General features: G+C 36.9%; 1 protein-coding gene across 1 annotated transcript in view; it reads right to left on the minus strand.

The window, feature by feature from the left end:
- Positions 1 to 9,259, minus strand: part of LOC119836118 (RNA polymerase-associated protein Rtf1) — a 14,028-nt gene extending 4,769 nt beyond the window's left edge. The window contains exons 1-14 of the mRNA XM_038361369.1: positions 9,084 to 9,259; positions 7,753 to 7,870; positions 6,561 to 6,764; positions 6,170 to 6,233; positions 5,339 to 5,458; positions 4,765 to 4,927; positions 4,591 to 4,612; positions 3,948 to 4,049; positions 3,155 to 3,336; positions 2,305 to 2,416; positions 1,788 to 1,911; positions 1,103 to 1,208; positions 391 to 522; positions 8 to 136 (exon numbers count right to left, since the gene is read on the minus strand). Coding sequence (XP_038217297.1) covers positions 8 to 136; positions 391 to 522; positions 1,103 to 1,208; positions 1,788 to 1,911; positions 2,305 to 2,416; positions 3,155 to 3,336; positions 3,948 to 4,049; positions 4,591 to 4,612; positions 4,765 to 4,927; positions 5,339 to 5,458; positions 6,170 to 6,233; positions 6,561 to 6,764; positions 7,753 to 7,870; positions 9,084 to 9,152 — 1,647 coding nt within the window. The 5' untranslated portion in view covers positions 9,153 to 9,259. The remainder of the gene's footprint in view (positions 1 to 7; positions 137 to 390; positions 523 to 1,102; positions 1,209 to 1,787; positions 1,912 to 2,304; positions 2,417 to 3,154; positions 3,337 to 3,947; positions 4,050 to 4,590; positions 4,613 to 4,764; positions 4,928 to 5,338; positions 5,459 to 6,169; positions 6,234 to 6,560; positions 6,765 to 7,752; positions 7,871 to 9,083) is intronic.
- Positions 9,260 to 9,454: the final 195 nt, after the last annotated feature.

Genomic DNA, 9,454 nt, shown 5'->3' on the forward strand with positions numbered 1-9,454 from the left:
AATTCACCTTGAACTCGTACATGAGCGCGTCCTTCACCTCGGCGATCTTGTTGCGCACGAAGTCCATGGTGGGCGGCCGCTTGCTCGCGTCCCGGATCGCCTTGAACCACTTCTGGAACTCCGACTCCGTGAACTCCTGCGACCAGTTGCCGTTGCCGTTAGGATGATGATTCATTGGGATAAAAAAAAAACGACCGACCGAAGGAGGGATTTTTCGAGCGTAATTATATAGATACTAGCTTAGAACCCGAGGCTTCGCACGCGTTTTCCATCCTTTCACCCAAGTCAACTCATAACCCGTCTGTAATTTCATCAATATCCGTTTAGTAGTTTCAGTATGATTGACGGACAAAAATTTTTTTAAGTATTTAGTAGTATTTATTTATTTACCTGATTACTGACGAATTCCAAGCGGAACACCCTGTCCTGCGTCCCGTGTCTCAATTTCAATCCCTTATTCGTCCTAGTGTTGCCCAAGTTGTACACTTTAGCCGTTTCGTAGACATCTATTATTTCGGCCACCTTTTGTGGAAACAAAAATAGTTTAATTATTATTTTTTTTATCTCATATCGGGCAACAGAGCTGGTGGTTCGCCTGATGGTAAGCGAACATGAATATATATACAGAGGTAATAAAATTTTTCAAAAATGCGATGCCCGCTTTTAAGAACTAAAGTAAAACAACCGGATCGACGAAGATAATAGAGGGATATATAAGGGAGAAGGAGAGGGGAAGGGTAAGGATAAGGTAATAAAGAAAAGGAAAACTAACGAAACACAAGTAGCACGCTACTATTCCACGTCGGTCTCCAGTGGGGGTGTGGTACTCCCCCCCGAGGTGGCACAATTCGTATAAATATATGTTTATGTTGATACAGAGCTGATGATAGCTGCTCTCTTATCTTTAATTATTCCTTTATATTAATTACATAAAGAGATGTCAAACTATATAATATAATTTAATTAATATACTCTGTAGCAAGTATTTTAATAATTATAACATAACATTCAACAGTTATCACCTTACTGAGTCACATAAAACATAAGATAATTTCTATATATAATACTATATTTTATTGTTACAAATAAAAGAAAAACTCACTCTATATACAGGGTTGCCGTTGTTATTTCCGATACCGATTCTAACATAGCACCCTGTGACCACGCGAGCGAAGAAGGGCAAATGGACTAGTCTTTCTAATTTAAATCTGAAAAAGAAAAAGAAAGCAAACTTACATTACGTTACATGATATTCTACCTGGGAGATTTTGAATTAGCCCTTTTTATTAACAAGTTTTAATTTATATCTCTTTACTTAGATTTTTTTATAAGAATTCTTATAAATTACTACCTGACCCGGCAAACGCTGTTCTGCCTGACTCTTATCATTTAGTGGTATCAAAAATAGATGTTGGCCGATTCTCACACATACCCGGTATGCACATTTCATAAGAAGCGGTCCAGCCGTTTCGGAGGAGTTTGGTAACAAAAATCCTATCCTACTAATATTAATATTCTTAATTAATATTATAGATGCAAAAGTTTGTAAGGATGTGTGTGCGTTTGTTGCTCTTTCACGCAAAAACTACTGAACCGATTGCAATGAAATTTGGTATGTAGATAGCTGGACACCTGGAATAACATATAGGCAACTTTTTATCCCGATATTCCTACGGGATACGGACTTACGCAGGTGAAACCGCGGGGCGCAGCTAGTTTTTATATAAAATAATATTATTTTTACAACTTTGAAGGATCCATCTAAGTTTGTCGCTTTCCAACTTCACCTGCTAAGTCTTAGTTTATTGATTTGTTCCCTAGTATCGGCGTATTTCACTTCCTCCTGCTCCCGCTCCCTCGGCTCCGGCTCTTCACCGGATGATGACGATGATGATGAGGAACTGCGGCGGCCTGGTGAACATAGAGTAAAGAGTATTGTAAATACTCGTTGATAGAACAGTAAAAGATTTTAATGTGGGAGTCAAGCACGCTTTTGGGGAAGTACTATAACCCCCACAGGAGACCAGCGTGAAATAGTAGTATGCTACTATGTTTCGTTCGGTGAGTGGGTGAGCCGGAGGCCCGTTTCCTTCTCCACAACCTTCCCAGTCCACTCCTTTTATCCATCGATCCTTTCCTTATCCCTTACCTCTTAAAAGCGGGCAGTTTATTCGTAGAGGCACTACAGAGCAGGGCTCTGTACACGGGCGGTGGTGATCGCTTATACCATCAGGCGAACTACCAGCTCAGTTGCCCGCTATGGTATAAAACAAATAAAGAATATAAAGCCAATTCAATCATCACCTTGTGATTTATTATCATCCGAATCGCTCCCCGAGTCGTCCGAGTAAATATCAGATGCTTTTAACTTTACACTTTGCTTGCTCGTGCCGCCGATTATTTCGGCATCTGCATCCTGTAGATATAAAAATAATAATAAAATATCTGAAAGTTACTTTTGTGCATTATAAATTTGACTTGTATGTGTGAATCGATTATCAATCTTCCGAATGGATGAATCGATTTCGATTTTGTTTATCAAGGTGAATCGGTGAAGTGTTCTTAGCTCATTTCAATTTTAAAGCAGGTATTTTAAAAAAATTAAGCAATAGAAGTAAATCCGATTGTTAGAGCTAGTTTTTTAATTTTTGTGTCAAATCATACACCATATATTAAATCTTATCTTAAGTGTCGTCACATTTCATGTGTTTCATTTAATCCCGTGTGACATAATTAATGGATGACCCTTAAGTTTATTTTTAATTAAATTAGTTGTGAAAAGAAAATTTGTTATTTTAGGCTTCCATTCAGCTATGGAGCAATTACTGTATATAGTATTTATTTTGTTTTTGTACCTAATTAAATTTTTGTTTTGCTTGCACATTTAAACATAGATTTACTTATTTATAAGGAGGAACGTTGGCTCTTAAGATACAGAGTTTTTCTAGTTTAAGAGGCAATTTACATAGATATGTAAGGTATGTTTTGTAAAAATAAAGATTTAATTATTATTACTGTGGAGGAAGGAAGGTGGAATTCCTCCATCGAAAATGGGAGTATCCTCGAGCAGTTTACACGACCGGCCGGCCGGTAAGACCCAAACGTTGGCAAGTTGTATGTATATATGGGTGTGCAGCGCGAGTCAGGCACTCACGTCGTCCGTGTGGCGGCGCTGCTCCTCGCGGCGCTTGAGGCGGTGCTCGCTGAGGCGCGCGCGCGCGTCCCGCTGCGCCCGCAGCGCCGCCATCGCGTTCACGCGCGACTCGTCCACGTTGCGCTTGCGCTCGCTCTTCGCGCCGAACAGCGGCGACCCGCCCCCGCCCCCGCCCCCGCCGCCTCCGCCCCCGCCGCCCCCGCCCCCGCCGCGCTCCGCCGACAGATCTGAGGACACAACAAACGATATTATTGGTAGTCAGTCTACTCCAATTTTTAGTCACTCGAATCTATTCGACTTGAGTTTGAATTCACTAGATTCTAATTGGAGTGAGTAGAGTGGAGTGGAGCGGATGTGTTGCCAAGCAATGTAGAGCGAGCCCCTACAACACATCACACATTATGGACATCTGCTCTTCAAGACTTTTCCGGCCTAGTATCCAGTACAAACTTCGGTAGCGAAGGTTTATTTCGTTTATTTTAACAACATAACTTCAGAACGATATGAGAAAATGCACAACGAATTCGCTATAAGTGAGGGTCAGATCGATCCTAATTAATTATATTGAATAGAATTTGAACAAATCCACATTCACCATTTAGTGAAACACTTTTACCTGAAACTTAACATTGTACTAAACAATTAATGCACTATGATGGAAAAATTCAAACTTGAGTTGGCAAGAACTCAACTTGAGTAAATTTATGTTAAGGCCAAGCCAAGTTTTGTCAATCTGACCATCAAGAAACAGTAATGAAATAATTTGAGATTCTATGTAATCACGATAATACACTATGCTCACCTGAATCCTTTCCATCATCAGCAATTTCACCCGGACTGGGCGGTGGTTTCTCCTTCGACGTCTCTTCTTCTTTCGGTTCCTCTATATCTGATTCTGGAAATAATAACTTATTTAAGACATTTTAACAAGCAAATATAACTTATTTCCTTACTTACTAACCTCTATACTTTATACTATAACAAGAAAATACACTATTCTATATTTTCCAAAAGAAAGACCACTTTACTGTTAAGTTACAAGATTATTTAAGGATACTTTAACAAATGAGATAAAATTATTAGAGGTAGGAGTACTAGGCGTATTTCAATTCTGATAATCCACTTTGTCATAGTTATAACTTATCAAACACATCCCTTTTTTTCTGTTTCATAGTAGCAATTAATTTGTAATATACTATAGTGGCCAATTTATGTACATGATATGATGATGATACTATATGACACTTTGAAATAGATTTCAAATGTCCATGTTGATGCATTGATACATCTCACTCTGTTCAAAAGATTTACAGTGTCATCACCAGTTCTTAAATCCTACTAATCCTACTAGTCCTACTATCCAACTAATATTATAAATGCAAAAGTTTGTAAGGATATGTGTGTATTTATTCTCATAACACTGTTTTTATCAACACCCCACCGTTCTATCCGCATGCACTATTTTATTTGCAATTCACCGTTCTTACTGCACTACACTATTTTATCCGAATTGCACTGTTTTATTAGCACCACACTTTTATCCCCCCCCAGCACTCACCGCGGTCGGCGCGGTCGGCGGGCGCGTCGGCGGCGGAGTGGGCGGGGTGTGCGGGGCGGGCGGGGTGCGCGGGGCGCGCGGGGCGGGCGGCGCGCTGCGAGCGCGCGGCGCGGCGCTGCTTGCGGCGCTCGCGGCGGCGCGCCAGCTCGCCGGGCGACGCGCCGCGCTCGGCCGCCGAGCGCCGCGCCAGCCGCAGCTTGCGCTCGATCTCCCATCTGGAATTGTTCAATGCGAATTATTGTAGCTTAAATTAACTACTACACCGCCTTTAAATTTTCAAAACTAGATCAATTTAAAAATGGACCATACAGAAGGCACCAGCTTTCAACAAATACAAATAGAATGATGACTATAACTATGATACAAAACTGTTATTTATGTACATTTTGTATCGACAATAATCACTCATTACAAGCTAATAGCGCCAATGTTTCATTCAAAAAACAAATTGATAACCTCCTTTTTTTTGAAAACTATGCTTTGATGATAGAATCAACTTAATTGTCACACTTTCTTTTATATGGAGGAAACATAACGAAATTATTAAATCCTGGCAATACTTATGAAAAAAAAAACACAAAACAGATTGTCATAACGCTTAACTATCAGAAAAAATATATGTATACCTTGTCTTCATAAGATCGCGCCGTTCGATACGTTTGAATATCTCCTGTTCTCTCTCCTTCTCCGACATGGCGGCCAGCCTGGCTCTGTCTTCCTCGTCGCCCATTAAATTTTCGTCGTATCTAGAGAATACATATGTATGTATATATATATATATATATATATATATTTATATTATTGTTATCGCCATTATGTGCTACTCTTCATTGATAGTTTAAGAGACTGTTTCACAACTTGCTGATAATATTTCATATTTAAAATATAATCTAGTAACGACAGTGTTGTGTGTATATGTTACAGTCAAAACAACTGATAATGTTCACTGAGCAAAAAAATTTTTCACAACACCTCGTGGTCACTGTAATAACGGCCACGATGGGATATTTTTAAGGTTTTTCTTCAATAACTTTGAATAATTTCAAGTCTCAAGTATATAACAAAAACCTACGACACCCCAATTAATGCATTCAGAACACCTCATAAATAAAATTTTGTGGTACTTCCCTGGAGCTACCTGGCCCAATTCATGTCGTAACGTGCTCTACCACCTACATACATGAATCTCCCTTTGGTCTTTCGAGTGCAACATGATATTATATTAGACGCTCATCTTGGCTTCGGCCGGAGATCAAGATTCCTGTTTTATCCCAAGGGAGCATTTAATCGGGATAATCTATCACCCAAGTCAGCATATACCCTGTTTGTATAACAAATTTCATTAAAATCCATTCAGTAGTTTCACCGTGATTGTCCGACAAACATCCAAACAAACAAATTTTCAATTTAGAATATAGTGTGATAGTGTGATAATGACTATCTTTCTCTTTACTTACCCATCATCAAATTCTTCCTCAGAGTCGATTGAATCATTATCTGACGAATGTGAAGACACTTCGCCTACAAATAATATAAATTTACGAATATATTATAGGGCAAATTTTTTATTAAATTTTAATAATAATTTAGACAAGTTATATAAAAACAAAATAATTTAGTATGCAATATTTGACCAAAGAAACAAGTTACAGTGCAAGTGTAACTTAATATATAGATGTACTTTAAATAGTAATTATCTGTGCATGACATTTAAATGACCACAGACTAAAAAGGTTATTACTAAAGCAGCGGTCCACTCTGACATTGCCTATGGTATGGTATTTTATGAAGATTTATTGATATTGGTCCAGTAGTACCTGAGATTAGCTAGTTTAATTATAGACTTACCCTCCTCTGGTTCACTATAAACATCTTTCTTTTTCTCCGATCCCACGCTGTCCACACTCTTCCTAACTTCGCTCTTCTGCTCCGCTTTTCTCCGCTCCTCTTCAGAGGAGCTCTTGCGTGTCGATCTCGCCGGCTCCTTCTTGCGCGACGTGTCGCTTTTTGCATCGCTGTTGGATTCTGAGCCGGAGGATGACGATGATTTATCTGCGAATTATATACGTCATTAATATATAATAAACTTATAAATATGATTGTGACCGTAACTCAATCGTTGTGCAAGTCAGTCTCAGTACATCAGAAATGGAGATAAAGTGTAAGACAGGGAACATACCGAAAAGTTTACAACGGCATAAAGCCACCGCCTCCTTGGTACAGTGGTTAACGCGTGAGCATAGAACCGAGGGGTCCTGGGTTGGATTTCCGGTGGGGACGCACAATAAAATAAAAAAGTCTCGGTCTGGCAAGACACAGAAGGCTGATCACCTACTTGTCCATAAAAAAAAATCGATCAGTGAAACAGATGTATCTGCCCTCTACCCCAGTAGGGGACACAGGACTTCACTTTTTATAGCAGAACTGCAGTACATTAATTACAATCACTTTGCCAAGTGTATATGAAGGAGTGACCTCAATACAAATATAATGTTACTAAAATGTATTAGAATTGTATTATTGTAGAACATAAACAACTTATAATTTTTTTTCAAATTGCTATATGTGGTAAGACATCGATAAAATTATTATAACAGTAGGCGCACATCCCAGTTTCACCTGTAGTAAGTTTTTTCAGTTCTTAAGAATGTTCCTTGTGCCTTGACAAAAATGTAAAAAAAATTGCTCAATGGGTTGAGCCCTTGATACAACAAGCATCATGATAATCCTTATTTGACTGAGATTGTAAATCCAACCCAACATTATAAATATGAAAGTTTGAATTTCAATTTGAGAGCACATAACTGCTTCAGATGCATTTTAGAATAAATGTTGTTGGAGACTCTCAAGCATAGACAATTTTTTTTTTTTCATTTATATAAATCATACCAGAAGGTTCTATATAGTAGGGGATGAATGTCCTTGTACATGGGTTTTTCCATAGAGCTTGTAAAAAGTTTTAGTTGTACTATTTATCAATTCAAGACATCTCTTATTCTATAATTTCTCTATAATGGGAATAAAATACAAAACAACTTACCATCTTTCTTATCATCATCGTCCCAGTCTGATTCACTGTCTGACGACTTGCCTTTGGATTTAGACGGGGGTGGAGATTCGCCTGGCTTCTTTTTCTTTTTAGCGAGGTTTAGAAATTGCTGCAAATAATTATATATTTTAAATGACCATGATAATGTATTTAAAATATGTATAATATATCTACATGAGATCATACTTTAAAATATTATGTGTACAGGATATTTACCTATGGCACTACCTTTTTTTCCCTATAATAAATGTATAGATAAGCCAAAACAAAATAGGTACTATACATATAAGATAAATCATAATGATGATATGTTATAAACCATAACTTGGAAGTTATATTTAAAAATTGCCACTGCTCTATTTAGGAATTCAATGTATGATATGTTTGTAATGATGATTTTCACAACAAAAAAAAAATATAGCAATAAAAGAGTTATAAATGCCTCTATAATAAATGTTTCATTTCATTCCAGAAATTATCATTTAAATTGCTCAATTTTGATACTGTGAAAAACCTAATAAAAACTTGTTAATCATAAATCAATAATTATACTAACATATTATATCTCAGTTATTAAAGTATTACATAACCAGAGCCAAACCACCTAAACTACATATAGCAAGATAATTGTGCAAGCACTGATAAATACAAGAATTTATCATTGGTGCAGTATGGTATGTGATGATATTTCTAATATTTTAAGTTCTAACCAGTTGTATTAAAAAATCATATTTAAATGGTTGTTTCTTCTATTTAAACAACTTCGAAACATAGCAATACCAAGCTAATAAGTATTTGGTTTTCCTATAATGATTTTACTTCATAGATTTATTCCAACAGAGAATTAAAAAGCTAACATTTTTCAGTAACATTATTATTGTTGTTTGTGGCTAAATGCACTCCCTGATGCGTACGTTGCGTACAAGAGTGGAAAAGATGGTAATAGGTAGATCGAATACTAGTTTTTTCATAGTATTCAGATCATACAGAGACCTGGGTTGGATCTTTATAACTTTCTAATGATATTGAGAAGAAATAGTGTAGAAAGTGATTGTATTTTATGTTTTGCATGAGTCACGCCACAAGGAGGACATTTTAAGCGTTCTTTTTATATAAAAACATCGTGTTTAGAAAAGGCGTCAGTACAATATTCGATGAAATTAATGTTTTTTTCTGATAATTTTTTAGTGGTATTGCGCGTTAGATAAATATATCCAATCCACAATGGTCTTGGCCTGGATACGCGCAAAAATACAGAAAGAATGTCGGGAATCATATCATTAGGTCGATATGTTATGTATAGATTGTTTTGAAATACTCACAGAATCTAAGTCGGAACATTCGCTGCTAGAATCGGAATCAATTAATGGTTTATTTTTTCTCTTTGCCATTTCACAGTTATTTAAAAATACTACAAATCTCTACTAAACTCAAAACGATTGACTTTTTTTACGTTACGACTTACTAATTTGCCCGTCAATTACACCAACAAAATAGGGATGCGTCAATAATCTTGCTTGCGCTCTTTAGTCTGTACTCTATGGATTTGTCTTGTTCTTTATGTAAAAGGAGATAATAATATATTGAATAGTTCATTCTATTTTATTGTCAATTTACCTTATACTTAGTCTGGCCATAAATACTGTTACACTTAATTATAAAAAAATATTACATTTGAATTTCGAATCTGTCA

The sequence above is a fragment of the Zerene cesonia genome, chromosome 22 (assembly GCF_012273895.1).
Source record: "Zerene cesonia ecotype Mississippi chromosome 22, Zerene_cesonia_1.1, whole genome shotgun sequence".
Classification (NCBI taxonomy): Eukaryota; Metazoa; Arthropoda; class Insecta; order Lepidoptera; family Pieridae; genus Zerene; species Zerene cesonia.